The 23,323-nt window shown below is 48.4% G+C and overlaps 1 protein-coding gene across 2 annotated transcripts in view; it reads left to right on the forward strand.

Moving 5' to 3' along the window:
- The window catches only part of SLC15A4 (solute carrier family 15 member 4), a 57,308-nt gene that overhangs the window by 26,563 nt on the left and 7,422 nt on the right, over positions 1–23,323 (forward strand). For both annotated transcript variants that reach the window (XM_081842268.1, XM_081842267.1), the window contains exons 5-6: positions 1,142–1,310; positions 15,338–15,493. In XM_081842268.1, the coding sequence (XP_081698394.1) occupies positions 1,142–1,310; positions 15,338–15,493 (325 nt within the window). The remainder of the gene's footprint in view (positions 1–1,141; positions 1,311–15,337; positions 15,494–23,323) is intronic.

Raw genomic sequence — 23,323 nt, forward strand, 5'->3', positions numbered from 1 at the left:
ATTTAAAAAAAAAAAAAAAAAGCTGGGTAAAACATCCCACCCTCTCATAAACAGAAGAATAATTAAAAGCCAAAGACCTGGTAAAGGGGGACGGGGCTTGCCTTGCACCTAATGATATATAATGACGGAGCCAGGAGAACCTCCCTGGGTTCCATTCTACTGTGGAATGTGGAGCAAAATTGGGGAGAGATGCTCTTGTGCTCAGACCCTGCTTGTGGGCTTCTCATTTTGGGCCTCTGGTTGGCCACTGTGAGATCAGGATGCAGGACTAGAGGATAATAATAGTAATAGTAATAACAACAATAACAATGATAATATAATAATAATAATTTATTATTTATACCCCGCCCATCTGGTTGGGTTTCCCCAGCCACTCTGGGCGGCTTCCAACAGAACACTAAAATACAATAACCTATTAAGCATTAAAAGCTTCCCTAAACAGGGATGCCTTTAGATGTCTTCTAAAAGTTTGGTAGTTATTTTTCTCTTTGACATCTGGTGGGAGGGCGCTCCACAGGGTGGGCGCAATACCAAGAAGGCCCTCTGCCTGGTTCCCTGTAACTTGGCTTCTCGCAGCAAGGGAGCCACCAGAAGGCCCTCGGCGCTGGACCTCAGTGTCCAGGTAGAACAATGGGGGTGGAGACCCTCCTTCAGATATACTGGACCGAGGCCGTTTAGGGCTTTAAAGGTCAGCAGCGACACTTTGAATTGTACTCGGAAACGTACTGGGAGCCAGTGTAGGTCTTTCAAGACCGGTGTTATATGTTCTCGGCGGCCGCTCCCAGTCACCAGTCTAGCTGCTGCATTCTGGATTAGTTGTAGTTTTCGGGTCACCTTCAAAGGTAGCCCCACATAGAGCGCATTGCAGTAGTCCAAGCGAGAGATAACCAGAACAACAACAACAATTTATTATTTGTACCCTGCCCATCTGGCTGGGTTTCCCCAGCCACTCTGGTGGCTTCCAACAAAGATTAAAAATACATTAAAATATCACACCTTAAAAACTTCCCTGATGTCAGATGTCTTCTAAATGTCAGGGAGTTGTTTTGATGGGCCTTCTGGCCTGATCCAGCGGTCCGGGCTCTCCTCATTCTCTTACAACTTTGTTCCATCTTTCTCTCTCCTCCCCTTTCTCCCCCAGTTCCCTGCAGCTTGGCTGACCATGTTTGACGCGGTGCTTATCCTCATATTAATACCTTTGAAGGACAAAGTGGTCGACCCCATCTTGAAGAGGCACGGCCTGCTCCCGTCGTCATTGAAGAGGATTGCCGTCGGCATGTTCTTTGTGATGTGTTCTGCATTTGCTGCAGGTGAGAGAGGGGAGGGACAGGTGAGAGTGCCGCTGGTTGAACGGTCATTTGGTGGCTGCCCGGAACACCTCGAAAATGGGATAAAAAATGTGAGACGTTACAGCAGCATCAGACCAAAAGCCTATCAAGTTCAACACTTTGTGTCTCGGTTTCTGACCCGATGGCTCTGGGAATCCCACAAGTGCAACAGTGTTTTCCCCACCTAGGGTTCCCAGAAGCTGGGGTCCTGAGGCCTTCTTCCTTCCAACATTGGCTGGTAAACCATGGAGAGCCTTATTCCTCCATGAGAGCCAGCGTGGTGTAGTGGTTAAGAGCGGTAGACTCGTAATCTGGTGAAAGGGGTTCGCATCTCCGCTCCTCCACATGCAGCTGCTGGGTGACCTTGGGCCAGTCACACTTCTCTGAAGTCTCTCAGCCCCACTCACCTCACAGAGTGTTTGTTGTGAGGAAGGAAAGGAAAGCAGAATGTTAGCCCCTTTGAGACTCCTGAAGGGGAGTGAAAGGCGGGATATCAAATCCAACTCTTCTTCTTCATGAATTTGTCTAATTCTGTTTTGAAGCTGTCCAAGTTGGTGTCCATCACTCCAAATCCCATGTAAAGAAGTGCTTTCTTTGATCTCTGTGGAGATTCTGCTCCAAATCAATTCCGTTCCTCTTCCGTTCCTCCTATCCATTACTCAAATCATCTCCAGATAAAGTCATGTTAACATTTATTTCCCCTTCCAAGAAAAGTTAACATCTACCTACCCAGTAACCAAGATCACACACCCTTCCAATTCGGTTCCTCCCAAATTCTTTGCCCACCCAGGAATATTTTGGGCCCATATATAGACCCCTACCAACACCTGTGTCACTGTACAGTGGTGCCCCGCAAGACGAACGCCTCGCAAGACGGAAAACCCGCTAGACGAAAGGGTTTTCCGTTTTGGAGGCGCTTCGCAAGACGAATTTCCCTATGGGCTTGCTTCGCAAGACGACAGCCCATAGGGAAATCTCCGGGACAGTGGGGAAGCGCAGCTCGTCTTCCCCGCTCTCCTCGGACCTCCTCCGAAGCCTGGCGGCGGGGCGGGGACACCTCCTCCCGCCGCCGGGCTTCGGAAGGATGCCCCGATGCCGGGCGGCGAGGCGGGAACACCTCCCCCCGCCGCCCGGCATCGGAACGATGTCCCGAAGCCGAGCGGCGGGGCGGGAACGCCTCCCCCCGCCGCCCGGCTTTGGGGCGGGAACGCCTCCCCCCGCCGCCCGGCTTTGGGGCGGGAACGCCTCCCCCCGCCGCCCGGCTTCGGGGCGGGAACGCCTCCCCCCGCCGCCCGGCTTCGGGGCAGGAACGCCTCCCCCCGCCGCCCGGCTTCGGGGCAGGAACGCCTCCCCCCGCCGCCCGGCTTCGGGGCAGGAACGCCTCCCCCCGCCGCCCGGGTTCGGGGCAGGAACGCCTCCCCCCGCCGCCCGGGTTCGGGGCAGGAACGCCTCCCCCCGCCGCCCGGGTTCGGGGCAGGAACGCCTCCCCCCGCCGCCCGGGTTCGGGGCAGGAACGCCTCCCCCCACCGCCCGGGTTTGGGGCATCGTCCCGATGCCGGGCAGCGGGGCGAGAAAGCCTCCCCCCGCCGCCTGGCATCGGAACGATGTCCCGAAGCCGGGCGGCGGGGCCGCGAAGCCTGGGCGCGCTGGCAACTCTCCGCAAGGAGCGCTCCCGCTGCTTGCGGAGAGGTCCGCGAAGCCTGTCCTGGACCTCTTCTGAAGGCAGGCGGGGGGCAAAAGTCTTTGTCCCCCCTGCTTGCCTTCCCAGGGGCTTTTAAATCGCCCGGACAGCGGAGAAGTCCTCCGCTGTCCCGGGCGATTTTAAAATGCCGCCCGCCAGAAGAGGTCGGGGGAAGGCGGTTTCCATAGGAACGCATTAATTGATTTTCAATGCATTCCTATGGAAAACCGTGCATCGCAAGACGAAAAACTCGCAAGACGAAGAGACTTGCGGAACGAATTAATTTCGTCTTGCGAGGCACCACTGTATTTGTTTCAGCAGTTCTGTGCCTTAATCTTCTCTAATTCTGCAACTTAGTCAAGAAGAAAACAATGGTGCTTTTGTAGGATGTGTAAATGATCTACTTATTGAGAATAATTTCCACATGCTCAGCACTTTTCCACAATGCTTCCTAGACTGCTCATACCTTCACCTGGTACCCACCACAAGGAACGTATTGATAAAGTGTTATAGTGTTAAATAAATTAATCTTGAGGGCTTGTAATCCTCCCAGTATATCAGAGAGAGGGACACTTTATAGGGCCATTAAGGCTTCTCTCTCGATGAAAAGAGGTAGTTACCTTATTAGGGACAAGGTCGTTTTGATATGTGGGCAAGCCAAGTTCCTGCTGTAAAGTCGTTTGAACTTTTAAACCAAGAATATCTTTTTGAGATTTCTTTTATTTCTTTTATCCCTCTGCTACAAGAAATTTGTGCATTTAATTTTAGTCAATTCCCTGTACCTAGGCAACACAACTTTCTGAGGTCTATATACCGTATTTTTCGCTCTATAGGATGCACTTTTCTCCCTCCAAAAATGAAGGGGAAATGTGTGTGCATCCTATGGGGCGAATGCAGGCTTTCGCTGAAGCCTGGAGAGCGAGGGGGGTCAGTGGGCACCAACCCCTCTCGCTCTCCAGGCTTCAGGAAGACATCCGCTAGCCATGGGATAGCTGTGCGAAGTCGTGCACCTCTCCCACAGCTAGCAGAGAGCTTGCCTGCACCCAGAAGCTTGGGGTGCGCTGTGCTCAGCACGCCCCAGGCTTCAGGCTTCACGCAGCTCCCCGCTAGCCATGGGAGAGGTGCGCGAAGTCGTGCAGCTCTCCCACGGCTTGCAGATAGCAGCCTGTTCTGGGGTCAGGGGAAATAATTTTCCCCCCTTTATTTCTCCCCAAAAAAACTAGGTGCATACTATGGGCCGGTGTGCCCTATGGGGCGAAAAATACGGTAATTTCAGCAAACAAAATTACAGTGGTGCCTCGCAAGACGAAATTAATACGTTCCGCGAGTCTCTTCATCTAGCGGTTTTTTCGTCTTGCGAAGCACGGCTATTAGCGGCTTTAAGAAAAAGGAAAAAAACTTGCAAGAACTCGCAAGACGTTTCGTCTTGCGAAGCAAGCCCATAGGGAAATCCGTCTTGCGGAACGACTCAAAAAACGGAAAACTCTTTCATCTAGCGAGTTTTTCATCTTGCAAGGCATTCGTCTTGCGGGGCACCACTGTATTTTATCCAGTCTCATTTTTCCCCGGGTGCTAGTCCAGCACGACATCGTTTTTGCTGCTTATGGATTGGGCAAACGATCCAGTAGCACACTTTTTCTCGTGGGGCAGCAACTTCTTTTTGTTTCTTCTATCCAGGCGAAATCTAGCGGCGCCACCTTTGCCTTACCCACCCACCCCACCCAGCTGCCACGTCCCCTGAGCGCCCGCCCTCCCCGATGCAATTTGCAACGCCTATTAGAGGCTTTCGATTATTTCAGAATATCTTATAAATTGTGCAAGAATGCGACTGATTAGATTTAATGAACGTTGGCGGTGCTTACTTTCGTGGCTTACATTGTAAATTCTTTGCAGCGGTATTTAAGACTACTCAGCTGGAAAATCAACTCCGTTTGCAGCCTTTTAAAACAATTACGGCAAAAATTTAATCCCAAACTTTAAATGGTAAAGAAGCGCCTTCGATCGTATCTTGAAACTTGGCACATTGCTACTTCGAACAACCAAAAAAGAAAGGAAGAAAGAGGAAAGAGGATGTAGCATGTCAGGTGAAATTATTATCATGGACATATTTTTTTATCCCTCTGTAGAAGGCAAGGCAGTAAATACTGGGTGGGTGTGAATGCGCAGGGAACTTAGTGCCTGGACAGGGATTCGAATTCAGGCTTCTGCAAGCTGAAGTCCAGCTTTCCATTGACTACACCACTTTTTTTAAACAGCCACCGCAACCCTACAGAAACAAAATAAACTCATTTTGAAAGGCTTTGTGAGGAAAGGAAAGTATTCAACAAAGAAGACATTGTTGGGGTTTGCTTCACTTCTAGGGAAAGATAATTAATTTGTTCATTTCATTTCAGAATTTCTCAGTGGCTCTACATTCACTGAATACCCAAGCAGAGCCCAGAAATAGAATGTAAAGCATTATACCAGATCATAAAACAGCATTAAAGAATTAAAAACTGCAGAAAGAAATTCGATTAAGGCTGCAATCCTAACCCCATTTACCTGGGAGCACATCCCATTGAATTCAATAGGGCTTACTGCTGAGTAGACATAGTTAGGATTGCAGCTGAATTCAGGAAGGCATGGAGAGAGAAGAAAAACTTTCAACAAATGGCAGAAACATTTATTATTATTATCTGGGCGTTTTTTAAGCAACAACGAGATAATGCAAAGTGACTTACAGTATACAAGCAAACAAATGCATATGTTAAAACCAGCATAAAAGAGAAAACAGAAAAATCTAAAGGACAATCCTAATTTTTAAAAGGAAGAATTCAAACATTCCACCAACTCAAGGCCACAGATAAATAAGAGAATGAATTAAATGTTTCTTTACCTGGGGCCTTAAGGTGTGTAAACGATGGCACCAGGCGGCACTGGCGGAGGAAGAGGAGTGCGGGGGGAGCGCACTGGCAGCGCGATCCCGGCAGGGTGCCATCGCGGCTGCTCTCCCACCCTCACTGGGTCCCCCACCCCCTCAGGTGGAGTGCCACACCCCCAGGATGCGTGCCAGCCTGTTCTCCCCCCCCCCCCAGTGCCGGAGCATGAAGCTCCACCACTGCCAGGCAGGACTCCCCACAAATGGGGAGCCACTGCAGTAAAGACCCTTCCTTGTGTTGCCGCCCCCTGGACCTCCCAAGGAGGGGGCACATGGAAAAGGACCTCCAATGACCACCACAGGTGGTAGGTCGGTACATATGAGGCGCGGTGGTCCTTGAGATATAACAGTGTTTGGCAGGGAATTGATTGATTGATTGCACCGCCGTATACACATAGGTCTCAAGGCAGTTCACAACATAAATTTTCAATTAAAAGCACAAAATGCATAATAAAAACAATTAACAATACTAATGTATGCTAACTAATAAAAAATCTACCACCAACAAAAGCCTCTAAACAATTCCCTAGGCCACAAATACAAACATCCCAATTAACATTTAAAAACATTTTAAAACAACCCCCATTCCCCAAATAAAACAACACCCACCCAAGTTAAAACCCCATCTCCCGTTAAAACAATCATCTTAGCACAGGGGGTCAATCCCACAGCACTGAAAGCACTTCCTTGAGCCAGAGAAGGGTTTGCCACAGGAATATGAGGCACCATCTGTAGACATAAGCAAGTGGGGTGGGATGTATGGGGAGAAGCAACTTCTCACCTGCCGTGGTCCAGAACTGCCTAAATTGCAGCCCATTCATCCCATCCAAGCTGGTAGACGGAGCCCGGCATTACTTATTTACTGTATTTAATTTTAATCCTGCTTTTCAGACATCTGAGAGCCAGTGTGGTGTAGTGGTTAGGAGCGGTAGTCACGTAATCTGGGGAACCGGGTTCGTGTCTCCGCTCCTCCACATGCAGCTGCTGGGTGGCCTTGGGCCAGTCACACTTCTCTGACGTCTCTCAGCCTCACTCACCTCACAGAGTGTTTGTTGTGGGGGAGGAAGGGAAAGGAGAATGTTAGCCGCTTTGAGACTCCTGAAGGGGAGTGATAAAGCAGGATATCAAATCCAAACTCCTCTTCTTCATCATCTGATGAAGTGAACAAACACAAACCCCTGTGTTGCAAAATGTAACAGTCTACAAAAATGCAAACGCAACATGCCGGCTGATAACTGTTAGTGAATATATAATCGGTCATGATGTCATTCAACATATACGAATAAGCCACTTCAAAATGATGTATATATCCTACAACACATCTCACAAAATATACAAGTAACTACAAGTTGTTATGCGTATCAGAGTCAAACAAAGAATCAAACAAATCAATGAATAGCGAGGAACTCCTAGCCATCTCTCAAGGGAAGATGTCTCTCCAAAGTCTCAAAAGGACAGTATATCCGGAATAGTTCAACTGTTTCGGAATAAAGTCTTCATCAGCAAATAATTATCAATGGAATATTCATTCTAGTGGGGATCATTGGATCAGTGCTCACTCGATAGTCCTCACTAGTAAATATCCCATTGATAAGACGTCTTCCTTTGTTTGACTTTGATACACATAACAACTTGTACAGTGGTGCCTCGCAAGACGAAATTAATTCGTTCCGCAAGTTTTTTCTTCTTGCGAGTTTTTCGTCTTGCGAAGCACGGTTTCCCATAGGAATGCATTGAAAATCAATTAATGCGTTCCTATGGAGCCCGCTTGCCAGGCTGGCGGTGCGGAGAAGGGCTTTTCTCCCCACCGCAAGCCTTCAGGACAGGTACGGGAACAGAGGGGAAGGCGCGCAGCGCTTCTCTGTTCCCGGGGCTTGCGGTGGGAGGAGGGTTTTTCCTCCCCACGCCAACATTCAGAACAGCATTCTGAAAGTTGGCGGTGGGAAGGAAAACCCTCCTCCCACCGCAAGTCTTCAGGACAGCCATCCGAAGGCTGGCGCGGGAGAAGGTCTCTCCGCCCCACCGCCAGCCTTCAGAGCAGCCATCCCAAGGCTGGCGGCCGGAGCAGGTCTCTCCGCCCCACCGCCAGCCTTCGAAGGCTGCCGGTGGGGCGGAGAGACCTCCTCCCGCCGCCAGCCTTCGGAGCAGCCTTCGGAAGGCTGCCGGTGGGGCGGAGAGACCTCCTCCCGCCGCCAGCCTTCGGAGCAGCCTTCCGAAGGCTGGCGGTGGGAGGAGGTCTCTCCGCCCCACCGCCAGCCTTCGGAGGAGGTCCGAGGACAGTGGGGAAGACGCGCTGCGCTTCCCCGCTGTCCCGGAGATTTCCCTATGGGCTTTCGTCTTGCGAAGGAAGCCCATAGGGAAATTCGTTTTGCGAAGCGCCTCCAAAACGGAAAACCCTTTCGTCTAGCGGGTTTTCCGTCTTGCGAGGTGTTCGTCTTGCGGGGCACCACTGTATTTACTTGTATATTTTGTGAGATGTGTTGTATGATATATAGTGGACGCTCTGGTTGCGAACGTGATCCATGCAGGAGGTATGTTCGCAACCCGCAGCATCATGCCTGCGCATGCGCGGGTCGTGATTCGGTGCTTCTGTGTATGCGCAAAGCGCAATTTAGCACTCATGCACAAGCGCCAAAACCCGGAAGTAAGCCATTCTGGTACTCCCGGGTTCGGCACAGTGCACAACCTGAAAACGCGCAACCTGAAGCGCCTGTAACCCGAGGTATGGCTGTACATCATTTTGAAGTGGCTTATTCCTATACGTTGAATGACATCATAACCGATTATATATTCACTAACAGTTATCTGATGAAGTGGGCAGGAGTCAGGGAGAGCTTATGGCGTATTCAATTTGTTGTCTTTCAAGGCTCCACAAAGCACCTTGTTGCTGATTTGTTTGTTTGCTTGCTTGCTTGCTTGTTGCAAGAAGCGAACATAGGTACCACTCTGGAAATTCTGACAATAATTGCCTCCCAAAGCGACTCACGTCACTTAAAGAGGGAGAGAGAAGGGCCTGATGCCATCAGGTGTGCAAGCTAAAAATAGGCAAGACACATGAGTAAATGGGAGCATACAGAATAGATAGAGGAGGGAGATCGGGTTCTTCTGATAAGTGGGACTTTTCATCCAGCTGGAGCCAGGCTGGTCTTCCCTTGCTGGTAAGAAGAGGTAGCTCACGGTTTGAGCACATAACACCAATTCTGCAAGGTGGTGGCCACAGATCGGCACGTGTTAACCATGAGCAAGCAGCGTTTCCTGCTTCACATGACTGGCATGAAATTTGAAGGGGGGGGGGAGGGAACTGCCTTTTTCAGACATCCTCCCAGCTGCATAGAAACCTGAATTTGCCTCTGCTTCCTCTTTATTCTGCAAGCACAGCGCCAATGTTGAAGGAGGCTGGTTTTCCTCCTGTAGTTGATACCTCAGCATGGCAGTTTGGTTTTGGCTTTATTTTGAATTTTTTAAAAAGGATGAAACTGGAGACACTCTTTACGTCCGGAATCTGGAACCTGCGCCCACCCACCCCCCAGATGTTGTTGGACTCCAGTCTCCATCATCTTTGACCATTGGTTGGGTAGACCATTGGTTTGACCATTGGTTGTAGACCACCTGGAACCCAGAGGTTCACCACTCCTGCCTTACACTGCAAATATACCGTATTTCTCGCTCCATAAGGCACACCTGACCATAAGGCGCACCTACTTTTTTTGGGGGGGGATTAAAAAAAAATACCCCCAAAAATACCTGGTTTTGGGGCTGGGGGTGGGGAATGCTCGGGCTTCCCCCAGCCCCAGCCCCCAAAACAGGTTGGGGCCCGGAGTTTGCAGGGCTAGGGGGGGGAGCCCGAGCTTCCCCTGCCCCCAGCCCCCAAAACAGGTTGGGGGGAAGCAGCGTTACTGCACCCAGCTTCGCTGCTTCTCCCGGAGCTTGCGGGGCTGGCTGGGGAAGCCCGAGTACCCCCCCCCCCCGCCCAACCCCAGGGACCACACATTCGCTCCTTAAAAATATGGTATATTTGCCAGGATACTGTAACCGGGTCTTCTGGTTTGTGATAAGGCAGCTCACCACTGGAAACAAAACAAAAAGTGATTAACGGTGCAATCCTAACCATGTCTATTATTAATTAATTACTTAATTAGGTAGTTAGTTAATTAGATTTGTATACTGCACTATACCTGTAGATCTCAGGGCAGTTTGCAACATAAAATTACAATATATAAAAAAAACAGAAAATGCACAATAAAAACCAAAACAGCCCAGCAATCCCCACTTCCACAACACATGTTAAAAGATCATCAGATGTCAATCAGCCTGGCTAAAGAGGAACAGTTTCTCCTGGTGCCTAAAGTTGTATCATGAAGATGCCAGCTCAACTTTCCTGGGGACAGCAGCCCGCAAATGAGGCAAAGCAGAAAAGGCCCATTCTCATGATGTGACCATGAAAAGGGACTGATGTCAATGTTCCCCACTTACAGATCACCCTCTTCCTGCCCAGATCAGCTTCCTCATCCATAATGGGTGAGGGAGATCTTATTCTGAGGCCGACCTGACATTCAACAACAACAGCAGTCATAAACCCGAGGGCTGCCTGACAGGACAACTGCAATTTCCCAGCTTGGAGGAGGGGTTGGCACACGGCAAAGTCACTAACTGCCTGTGCCCCGTGCCCCTTACCCAGCCTGCCCCACCTCACACACTCCATAACTCCCCCCACCCCAAACTACTGAGATTGGGGGAGCCCCTGCTCTCCTCTTCTCCCAGGAACATCCCACCAAGCGCCCTTATTTGAACACAAACAAGTTTAAAATAAAAAAAAAAAAAATAATTTATTATTCATACCCCGCCCATCTGGCTGGGTTTTTCCAGCCACTCTGGGCGGCTTCCAACCAAATATTAAAATAATACAGCATCAAACATTAAAAACTTCCCTAAACAGGGCTGCCTTCAGTTGTCTTTTAAAAGTAAAATAGTTGCTTGACATCTGGTGGGAGGGCATTCCACAGGGCGGGTGCCACTACTGAGAAGGCCCTCTGCCTGGTTCCCTGTAACCTCACTTCTCTCACTGAGGGAACTGCCAGAAGGCCCTTGGTGCTGGACTCAGTGTCCGGGCTGAACGATGAGGGTGGAGACACTCCTTCAGGTATACAGGACCGAGGCCGTTTAGGGCTTTAAAGGTCATAACCAACACTTTGAATCATGCTCAGAAACGTACTGGGAGCCAATGCAGATCTCTCAGGACCAGTGTTATGTGGTCTCAGCGGCTACTCCCAGTCACCAGTCTAGCTGCTGCATTCTGGATTAATTGCAGTTTCTGGGTCACCTTCAAAGGTAGCCCCACTTAGAGTGCATTGCAGTAGTCCAAGCGGGAGATAACTAGAGCATGCACCACTCTGGCGCATTAGAAGCATTTTAAAGCATTCCAAATAGCTGGGGCCATAACAGCAACCGAAAGCAGCATACCCTAACCCAAAGATCTTCTGGCCACCTCAGCTTCCAAGGCTGCAGTCCATCAGTGAATCTGTAGAGCCACACCTGAGGCCAGGTAGAAGAGGCAGGGGGCAGGTCCCACAAGGCCCACAGCCGATGGTCTTCTGTGCTGGACAGCCACACTCCTTTGAGGCTGTCTCCTCAGAAATATGTCCTGTTGAATTCAGTTGGGCTTTACTCCCAGTAAGCAGGTTTAGGGTTGTGGTACTTTATCCAGTGACTCTGTAGTACTTTATCCAGTGACTCTGTACAGCTTGCAAACCTCATTTTTGTTGGGGTTTTTAGTATTCATAGGAATCAAAAGGGATTTATCTCTTGCTTTTGCAAAGTCAGTGTAGTCCAGCATTTGCATAAAACCAGCAAGCGCTGGATTTTTGGTTTTTTTCTCCCACCAAATAATACAGGTCGCCAGCATCTGTTGATGCTCTGCTTTGACTTTGTACCGGGTGTGTGTGTGTTCTGCTAGCCATAATAAGATGGCCTTTATTCCAAATTATGTCTGTTTGCATCAGTAGCTGCAAGCTAATCCACATGGGACGAGGGACGGATTTGTGTAATTCTGGTTAATAAAACGAGAATACAATAACTCCAGAATCCTGTGGTGCAGGAAACTGGAATTTCCCAAAAATGTGCTTCTTTTCCTGGCTGTTTTTGTTCTTGTTTCCTTTGGTGTGCTTACAGTAATTTCTGCATGTTGATGTGAGAAAATTTAAGCTGTGGTTGCTTAGTTCAGCTAATCCTCTTGTAAAGCAAGCAGATCCGTTCTCTTCGAACTGTGAAGAAGCCGCGGATCCAGGGTGCCAGCTCACTCGCCTAGCTTCTTATAGGAACACAGAGTCAGACCATGGATAAATCTAACTCAGTATTGTCCACACTGACTTGGCAGCAGCTCTCCAGGATATCAGCCAGGAGTTTTTCCCAGTCCTTTCCGGAGACCCCAGGGATTCAACACGGGACATTCTGCACCCAAAAGGTCATAAAGGTTTTCATAAATGCTCTATAAAGTTTGGAGTGAGCAGTGAGGAAGGGGCCAGGTTTGCTGATGACACTAAATTGCTCAGGATCCATAAAACAAAAATACCTTTCCAAACTGAATGAATAAGTGGCAAATGCAATTCAGTGTAAACAAGTGTAAAGTGGTGCATGTCAGGGCAAACAAAATCTTAATTTCACCTAAACGCTCATGAGCTGGTGGACCAGGAACAAGACCTGGGGGTCATCATAGATGGATCCATGAAGAAGTCAGTCTTTGCAGTCTGCAGCAACTTTTATTTTTTATTTTATTTTTTAAAGCTAATTCCATGCTAGGGATCATTGAGCAAGGAAGTTGTGTCCGACTCTTCATGACCCCATGGACCAGAGCATGCCAGGCACTTCTGTCTTCCACTGCCTCCCGCAGTTTGGTCAGACTCATGCTGGTAGCTTCGAGAACACTATCCAGCCATCTCGTCTTCTGTCGTCCCCTTCTCCTTGTGCCCTCCATTTTTCCCAACATCAGGTTCTTTTCCATGGAGTCTTCTCTTCTCATGAGGTGGCCAAAGTCTTGGAGCCTCAGCTTCACGATCTGTCCTTCCAGTGAGCACTCAGGGCTGATTTCCTTCAGAATGGATACGTTTGATCTTCTTGCAGTCCATGGGACTCTCAAGAGTCTCCTCCAGCACCATAATTCAAAAGCATCAATTCTTCGGCGATCAGCCTTCTTTATGGTCCAGCTTTCACTTCCATACACACTACTGGGAAAACCATAGCTTTTACTATACGGACGTTTGTTGGCAAGGTGATATCTCTACTTTTTAAGATGCTGTCTAGGTTTGTCATTGCTTTTCTCCCAAGAAGCAAGCATCTTTTAATTTTGTGGCTGCTGTCACCATCTGCAGTTATCATGGAGCCCAAGAAAGTAAAATCTCTCACTGCCTCCATTTCATAAATCTGTAGTGTGACTGCATTTGGAATATGGCGTACAGTTCTGGTTGTCTCACCTGTGAAAGGATACTGTAGAGTTGGAAAAGGTTCAGAAATGATCAAGGGGGTGAAGTGATGTCCCTATGAAGAAAAGCTGCGGAGTTTGGGAACTTTTAGTTTAGAGCAGTGTTTCTCAACCTGTGGGTCCCCAGATGTTGTTGGACTACAACTCCCACCATTCCTAGCCAGCATGACCAGTGGTCAGGGATGATGGGAGTTGTAGTCCAACAACATCTGGGGACCCACAGGTTGAGAACTGCTGGTTTAGAGGGAAGGTGAGGAAGATGCGACAGGATTGAAGTTCATAAACTTGCGGATGGCATGGAGAAAGTGGATGAAGAAAAGTTGGGACACTGGGACTTGTGGACAACAATGAAGTTGAACGTTGGGAGATTCAGGACAGAAAGGACTTCTTGACATGGCGCATAGTTAAACTCTGGAACTCCCTGCCACAGGAGGAAGCGATGACCACCAAATTGGATGGCTTTAAAAGAGGATTAGACAAATTTATGGAGGAGGAGAGGGCTGTCGATGAGTGTTAAGCACAATGGCTTAAAGTTAGGTTAATCGGGTTCCATCCCCCACTTGGTGCTGGTTTTGACCTTTAAAGCCCTTCACAGCCTAGGACCCTCGTACCTATGGGGCCGCCTCTCCCGGTATGCCCCACGGAGAGCCTCAAGGCCCATAAATAGCAACACCCTAGTGGTCCCGGGCCCTAAGGAAGTCAGATTAGCCTTAACCAGAGCCAGGGCCTTTTCAACACTGGCTCCGGCCTGGTGGAACGCTCTGCCTCATGAGACCAGGGCCCTGCAGGATTTCTATCCTCAAGGCCTGTAAGACAGAGTTGTTCTGCTTGGCCTTTGGCTTGAAATCAATTTGATTCCCTCCCCCTCTTTCTTTTTCCTTTTTCCTTTCTCCTCCTGTGATGAGGCTGCATTTTAATGTTTCAGTATTTTAATTGTTGTATTTTAATCTTGTTTTTAAGTTATATTCATTCAACTTGTTTTTATTATTGCTTGTTAGCCGCTCTGAGCCCGGCCTTGGCTGTGGAGGGCGGGGTATAAATAATTATTATTATTATTATTATTATTATTATTATTATTATTATTATTATGAAGCTCTGACCCTACCTCGCAGGGTTGTTAGGAGGATAAAATGGAGGAGTGAGGGAAATGACATGCACCACTCCAAGCACAGGAGGGGAACTTTGGGCCCAGGGGCCGAATGAGGACCTCCACATCTCTCTCTGGCCCTTGGGATGCTGCCCAGACCACACCCATCACCAGCCCTCCTTCACACACCCCTTAAGTGTTATTGCCTTGCAGGAATGTGTGCTTCAGCTGTGAAAGGGTGTGTGTGTGTGTGTATTTGTAGAAATTACCAAGCAAAGGTAAAATTTGCATTAATTGCCCTGCCCCCTTTCCCCTCTTGCACTGCCCACTACCAGGATGGGGCCCCCAGAAGGTTGCACAGAAGGGCATGCAGCCCACCGGCTAAAATAAGGTTCCTCACCCCTGATCTCTGAGGGATGCGGGTGGCGCTGTGGTTTAAACCACAGAGCCTAGGGCTTGCCGATCAGAAGGTCGGCGGTTCGAATCCCCGCGACGGGGTAAGCACCCGTGGCTTGGTCCCTGCTCCTGCCAACCTAGCAGTTCAAAAAACACATCAAAGTGCAAGTAGATAAATAGGTACTGCTCTGGCGGGAAGGTAAACGGCGTTTCCATGCGCTGCTCTGGTTTGCCAGAAGTGGCTTAGTCATGCTGGCCACATGACCTGGGAAAACTGGGGGCAAACACCGGCTCCCTTGGCCTGTAAAGCGAGATGAGCGCCGCAGCCCCAGAGTCGTCCGTGACTGGACCTAACGGTCAGGGGTCCCTTTACCTTTTACCTCTGATCTAGAAGGAAGGGTGGGATTTTTTAAAAAATGTGAAGCTCCATATTGCATTTCCCCCTCTCTTGCAGGAATATTGGAAAGCAACAGACTGAAGATCGTGAAGGTCAGGACTATCAATCAGACGATTGGGAACGCAGTCTATCATGCGGCCGATATGTCCGTCTGGTGGCAGATCCCTCAATACCTTCTGATTGGGTTCAGCGAGATATTTGCAAGCATTTCAGGTGAGTTTGGGATGGGGAGCGCGGAAAGGTCTTGCGGCTCTTTCCTGTACGGCCATTTCATCCCGTTGGCTGAGGAGCCTTGGGCCACAGGGAGAATGCAAACCCCACCCCACCCCTGCCTCCCTCCCTGTGTGGCCCTCAAAACTTCCCAGGCCACATCACCACTCTCTCCCAGCTTCCCGCATCTAATGTTTTCTCTGGCCGGAAATGTGTCTCTCGGCTTTGGGAAACGCCTCTTGCTTATCTCTGCTGTGCGAGATGCAAAGCTCAAATTTCACAATCTGCCCACTTTTGCCTGTGGCCCCACCCACCGCCAGCATGCGGCCCTTGGAACATTGCTTAGAAAGTAATGTGGCCCTTGGACTGGAAAAGCTTCCCCACGCCTGATTTAAAAGCTCTCTCACCTGCCCCGGGCTCTTGCTTCCATTTCATACTTTTACGATGCTGCTTTTAGGGATCTGCAGGTGAGGGGAAGAAAGCTTCAGGTTACAGACTCCGCTAACCCAGAAATATTACCTCGGGTTAAGAACTTTGCTTCAGGATGAGAACAGAAATCGTGCTCCGGCGGCGCGGTGGCAGCAGGAGGCCCCATTAGCTAAAGTGGTGCTTCAGATTAAGAACAGTTTCAGGTTAAGAACGGACCTCTGGAACGAATTAAGTACTTAACCCGAGGTACCACTGTATTAGAACTGCTTTTAAGAGGTTTCATGTCCTGTTGTGTGTCACCCTGGGCTCCTTTGGAAGGAAGGGAGGAATAGGGGAGCCTCATAACAGGAGGGGCCATAGCTCAGTGCTGGAACATGTATTTAGTGTGCACATGGTCTAAGGCAGGGGTCAGCAAACTTTTTCAGCAGGGGGCTGGTCCACTGTCCCTCAGACCTTGTGGTGGGCCGGACTATATTTTGAAAAAATATGAACGAATTTCTGTGCCCCACAAATAACCCAGAGATGCATTTTAAATAAAAGCACACATTCTACTCATGTAAAAACACACTGATTCCCAGACCGTCTACAGGCCGGATTGAGAAGGCGATGGGGCCGTATCCAGCCCACGGGCCTTAGGTTGCCTACCCATGGTCTAAGGGCCAGTCCCTGGCAGCTTCAGGTTTGTTTTTGTTTTTTAAAAAAGGATCAGGTGATGGCAAAGACTTTTGCTGACTTTGGAAGCCACTGTCAGTTAATGCAGCTGGCACAAGGCTAGATGGCCCCAAGGCCGCAGATGTTGCCAGTGTGCAGCTTGAAATTCACTGCTCTAAGCCAAGAAGCAAGTGTCCTTGAGTATTTCCGTCCCCTGACGGTTTCATGTAGTGTCCAGCAGTACAGGCTCCTATTGATTTTATTCTCTTTTCTCTCTTTCCTTCTTTTTCGTGGAATGCACAAACGGGAGGAGGGAGCATGGCCGTAAAATCTCATTTTCTGGTCTGTTTCACACACATTCAGGGCTCATTAGCAAAAGCAAAGCAAGAAATAGCTCCAGCTTTGTGCCTCCGTTTCACATGCATGTTGTTTTGCGTAGACGTCGAATTTAATAACTGTTGCTCTCTTTTCTCTGCTCCTCTCTCTTCCTTTTTACTCCCCCTCGACACTCGACACCAGGATCACCATGGGCCAAAAACAAACAATGCCCCCCAAAATTGATATTCTGTGCCTTGTTTTTAAAGTCCCCCCCCCCGAAGTAAAGTTTAGTTGTTAATCTTGAACATTTAAGTTTAGTTTGGTTGATGAATAAAAACAATGTCCCTTTGATTGAGTACATCTTCACCTTTAAAATAAGTACGGTCATACCTCGGGTTGAATGTGCTTCAAGTTGAGCGCTTTCGGGTTGCACTCCACGGCAACCCGGAAGTAACGGAGCGCGTTACTTCTGGGTTTCACCACTCGCGCATGCGCAGACACTCAAAATGACGTCACACACATGCATGGAAGCGGCAAGGTGCGACCCGTGCATGCGCAGATGCGCCGTCTCATCTTACGTTCCATTCAGGATGCGAACGGGGCTCTGGAACGGATCCCGTTCGCATCCCGAGGTACCACTGTACCATATTGGCCCACTTATAAGTTCTTCCCCGAATTCTGATCCGGAAAAGTTACAGTGCGGCTTATAATCAAGACCTTATGATGTGCTGCTGAAACAGCTTCCCCAGGAGGACCATTGGGGTTGTGGGACAACGGTGCGCCGTGCACCCGTGACTCCCAAGCTTTCCCCGAGCTGCCGGGGGGGGGGGGAGTTGCGCCACTTTGCCAACAGGAATCTCCTCTTCCTCCTTCATTTTGACAGCTTGGGAGTCGCAGGCGGGCTTCGCACCATTGCCCCACGTTCCTGGGATGCTTCCTGGGGGGAGCTACACCGCTTTGCCAACAGCATTCCCCCCTTCCCCGTTCTTTTTGACAGCTCTTGGGAGGCCCCCCCCCCCAGGAAGCAGCCCGGGAATGTGGGGCAACGGTCCATCATCCACCCTCCGCCCCAAGCCAAGATAACACCTGATACAAGGCTGCCTTTGTTATATTCATTAAAAAAAACAAACTTAATTTATTATTATTATGATACCTTTATACCCCCACCTTTTCCACTGATGGGATGAAAAGCAGATAAAAGCTTACATGTAAAAGCAAAAATTGCTAAAAACTTAAACAACAAGCAGCTAAACATTGATAGAATTAAAACTTTGGCATCCATCTCAATGGAGTACGCCACCGGGGGCGAAGTCAAACCGCTGCGCTAGCAGCACTGAAGTGACCTCCCAGGGGCGCAAGCCTGGGGGGTATATCTGGAGGTCCTGGGCTGCCTGAATAACAAGACCTGCCCCCCCCCCCGCCTTATTGACATTGTCCAAAGGAAAGCGTAGCAAAATGTTTGGCACCAGCTTGGCTGCAGGGATTGCTGGAAGGAGGCGTACAGGGTGCCATCCAACTGTTTTGGTGACTCCAGCAAGTCAGATTATTGTCTTCCCCATCCCTTGTGAGCCAAGTTTGGTATCAGTGCACTTTTTCACCCCAGGGGGGCGGGGAGAAGACCGCTTTGGGGGCTTTCTGCCACGTGTATCTTGATTTTTATACTCTGCCATGTTACCTCCTTGCACAATCTTTATTATCAAAGCAGATACAGTGGTGCCTCGCAAGACGAAAGTAATCCGTTCCACGAGTCTCTTTGTCTTGCGGTTTTTCGTCTTGCGAAGCACCGCTATTAGCGGCTTAGCGGCTTAGAAAAAGGGGAAAAAAGGAAAAAGCTTGCAAGAACTCGCAAGACGTTTTCGTCTTGCAAAGCAAGCCCATAGGGAAATTCGTCTTGCAAAGCACCTCAAAAATGGAAAAACTCTTTCTTCTAGCGAGTTTTTCGTCTTGCGAGGCATTCGTCTTGCGGGGCACCACTGTATGAACTTGGTGGCCACAGAAACTCGTTACTCGCATGCCCCAAAGCTCTTCATGGTCCACTTTTTAGGAGACGACTTTTTAGGACAACACCTCAGGGTGTTGTTTTGAGCAGGGCTTTGGAGGGACAGCTCTGCAGATCTGGCAATGTAGATGGACCCATCTGCACTAGGCTTCAGGCTGTGACGGTGTAAATTGGGGCTTGGGAACCTTTTTCAGTCAGAGGGCCATTTTCCTTACTGGGTGACCTTCCAGGGGCCACACGGTAGCCATTGGGCAGGGCCAGGGGCAAAAGCAGCCGGAGCAATTAATGTAAAGTTTTGTAGTGTTAGGCTAACTTCTATAAACACATACAGTGGCCATTGCGGTATTAATAATACATTTCAAGGCCATGAGAATGTCTCCCTACCTACCCATTTCCCCAGATGCGGCCAATGGAATTGCATTTTGGTTTCCCTAAAAATTCCTTGGGTGCTTCATCTGAAGAAAAGCCACTTCATTTGCTTCCGGGACGGAATACTGGCAGAAACTTGTAAAAGTTAACTTTTTCTCTCAGTAGTTCCACAGTGAAGCCACTAGGTGGCAGGATTTTAGATCCTCTTCACTGCAGAAAGAAAATGTGGGGAAAAACTGTTCTGTCCTCAGGAATTTCAGCCCCTGTCGTTTTGCTTTTTTATATTTATACTTTTTTATATTTCTGCTTAGAAAAACTCAAAGAGGCCCTGTTCAATGTGGTGGGTATATTACGCTGCAGTTATACCAGGTGTCTTTTTAAAGTTGTTTCTGGACAAACATTTGGTTCTGTTTTGTATCCCAGTTCAAAAAGCGAGAATTGTCCTTCAAGGGCCTTGCAATTTGTTCAGGTTATCCCAAAATCTGTACTGAAAGGGTCAGGTTGACTGTGGACTAGCCACTGTCTCTCAGCCTAGCCTACCTTAAGGGGTTGTTGTGAGGGTGAAATGAAGGGAGGGGAGAGAAAATGTATATGCCTCTGTTTTTTTTGTTTTGTTTTTTTAAAGTCACTATAAAATCCATAATAATTAAAATACACAATGGTACAGTTCCAAGAAAAAAATTAAAATATCTGTGATTAAAATTTGCAACGAAACAAGCTTGTTAAAAGGCTTGGCAATTGAACAGTTAAAAGTGTGATTAAAATAAGTAATTGGGTCTTTGGTCGCAAATTTCAAAGAGACTGGAGAAAATTTATTTGGTATATGAACAATTATTGTAGAAATGTGAAGACTGAAATAAATCCAGCAGCGATAAACTTTAAAACTTTTCAGACCTAAGAGATAGAGTTGACTACAAGGATATTAAGGTCAGAAATTGATAATTTAAAGTGTGATACAAAGATCTGAAAAGAAGAAGAAAAAAAAAAACAGCTGAAGGGACAGAGGGAAGTCACAAGCTTGGCAGAGCAAAGAGTATATTTGTTTGTTATTGCAAGATTGGATTTGTTGTGTTATAAAAGGAAAAACTAATAGAAATTATACAGAAAATAAATAAATAAATAAAATAGGAAGGTCAACTTCAGAGGAAGCCTTGTCTAAACTGGTGTGTCTTCAAGAGCCGACAAAATGCCAATACTGATTGGCCTATCGTCTTTCAGCCTGGAGGCATTTTGCAGGGATGGAAAAGCCCACCTGCGTGTTACCACAAGCTGAGCACTATCAGGCTGTGAGAAAAACCAACCAGGTTTCATTTGCTCATCTTAATGCCCTTACTCACAGCTGCCCATGGAGGCGCAGGTCAATTCTGTGTCCAGGGCAACTGTTTACCAGCTCCATCTGGTATGCAGGCTGAGACCCTACCTGCCCGCAGACTGTCTCACCAGAGTAGTGCCTGCTCTGATTATCTCCTGCTTGGACTACTGCAATGCGCTCTACGTGGGGCTACCTTTGAAGGTGACCCGGAAACTACAACTAATCCAGAATGCGGCTGCTAGACTGGTGACTGGGGGCAGCCACTGAGAACACGTAACACTGGTCTTGAAAGACCTACATTAGCTCCCAGTACATTTCCGAGCACAGTTCAAAGTGTTGGTGCTGACCTTGAAAGCCCTAAACAGCCTTGGCCCAGTATACCTGAAGGAGCGTCTCCACCCCCATCGTTCTGCCCGGACACTGAGGTCCAGCGCCGAGGGCCTTCTGGCAGTTCCCTCACTGTGAGAAGCCAAATTACAGGGAACCAGGCAGAGGGCCTTCTCAGTAATGGCGCCCTGTGGAACGCCCTCCCACCAGATGACAAAGAGATAAACAACTACCTGACATTTAGAAGACATCTTAAGGCAGTCCTATTCAGGGAAGTTTTCAATGTGTGACATTTTAATGTAGTTTTAATCTTTGTTGGAAGCTGCACACAGTGGCTGGGGAAACGCAGCCAGATGCTCGGGGTACAAATAATAAATTATTATTATTATTATTATTATTATTATTATTAGTGGGTGGTTACTACAAACCGTAATGGCGATGCAGGGCTGGAGACAGTAAACCGCTGGATACCGGTTGCTGAGAATCGCAAGTGGAGATGGCGCTGTTGCTTAGGCAGCTGGTTTGCCACTTTGCCATTCACAACAGACCACTTGCTATTTCCTGACTGCCCTCTGCACCCGATGAGCCATAATAAATGGGAAGGAACCAGATCTCAAGCTTGTCATTGCAAGCTTGTCATTGAGAGCCAGCATGGTGTAGTGGTTAAGAGCGGTAGTCTCGTAATCTGGTGAACCGGGTTCGCGTCTCCGCTCCTCCACATGCAGCTGCTGGGTGACCTTGGGCTAGTCACACTTCTCTGAAGTCTCTCAGCCTCACTCAACTCACAGAGTGTTTGGGGGAGGAAGGGAAAGGAGAATGTTAGCCTCTTTGAGACTCCTTCGGGTACTGATAAAGCGGGATATCAAATCCAAACTCCTGCTCCTCCTCCTCCTCCTCCTCCTCCTCTTCTTCTTCTTCTTCTTCTTCAATGCTCTAAAACTGGCATTCGGCACTGCACAAAGAGTCCGCAGGGAGCATGTGGCCCAATCTGTTCTCATGGTACACCTTCCCATCTTCAGTGCTGGATCATCTTTATATGTGTGACGATGTAGATGTTGCAGGGTCATCCTTTATTTAGACTTGGGTGCAACAACTTCCTCTCCAATGCAACTGGCATTCATATGCATACAGCCTCCCACAGCGGAAGCAGAAGACAGCGATTGAGGCTAGTGGCCACCGATAGCCTTACGCTCCATGACTTTGTCTAAATCCCTTTTAAAGCCGGTCTCTCTCTGAACCATCCCCTCAGCTTACTACATAGTTAAGTGATTGCTGATCCACTGCTATTTGAAGTACCTGTAGGGGCAACCTATTCGCTGACGAAGAATCATTATTGAAACAGTTCGTTATCCGGAAAAACTGTTCTACACTTGGAGCCCTCATCACCGCACTTCTGCAGGATTTTGACTGTTGAAAGACAATTTGCCTTCATCTCAGCCTGTTTTGATACTGACTGTTCCCGCTTTCTGATTCTGTGCATGGAACATTTATTTGACTCTGATTACTTGCGACTTTATGCAAGGATGACATATTTTCTGCTTATGAAGTGTGAAACAATATAATGTTAATAATATTTTGTTAGATCATTATTAGCCGCGTGTTGCTTGTGGTTGTTTGGAGTTTTCTGTTTTTGCAACACAGGGAATTTCCTGGCCGTACTGAGCCAAATGGAAACAATTTGACTCAGTATAGGGCAGTTTCCTATGTTGTTGGTGATGGACCTTGAGGTTCTGTTAAAGAAGCATATAGAATCAAATACAGTGGACGCTCGGGTTGCGAACGTGATCCGTGCGGGTTACTTCCGGGTTTTGGGTGTCGCGCATGCGTGGGTTGTAATTCGGCACTACTGCGCATGCGCAAAGCACAATTTAGCGCTTCTGCACATGCATGACCCCCGAAACCCAGAAGTAACCTGTTCCGGTACTTCCGGGTTTCGGCGGTCCGTAACCCGAAAAAACACAACCTGAAGCGGCTGTAACCCGAGGTATGACTGTAACTATTAAACTCGAAATGACCCCCTGGGGTCATCTCGTCCAATTCCCTGAAATGCAGGAATCTCAGCTAAAGAATCACCGGCGTATGGCCATCCCACCTCTGTATAAAAACCTCAAACAAAGGAGAGTCCACCTTCCGAGGGAGCCCGTCCCACTGTCAAACAGGTCTTAGAATCAGAAACTTCTCCCTAATGCCGAACCCAGAAATATAAAGCTTGGCCCCCCTTTTTGCAGGGTGGATTTTAAAAGTAGGCACCAGTGCTTTTGAATTGTGCTTGGAAAACTGTCTGGCAGCCTGCGTAGTTATTTTTAAGTTTTCTTCCAGCATGCAACATGTTTCCGCTTTCGAATCCTCTGCAGCCCGAGTGTTGGGATAAAACGCAAGAGTTTGTGTTTGAACTGGAGTCTCCCTGCCGCTCTTAATTGCTTTTTGA

This window comes from Podarcis erhardii (genome assembly GCF_964252035.2).
Source record: "Podarcis erhardii genome assembly, chromosome: 15".
NCBI lineage: Eukaryota > Metazoa > Chordata > Lepidosauria > Squamata > Lacertidae > Podarcis > Podarcis erhardii.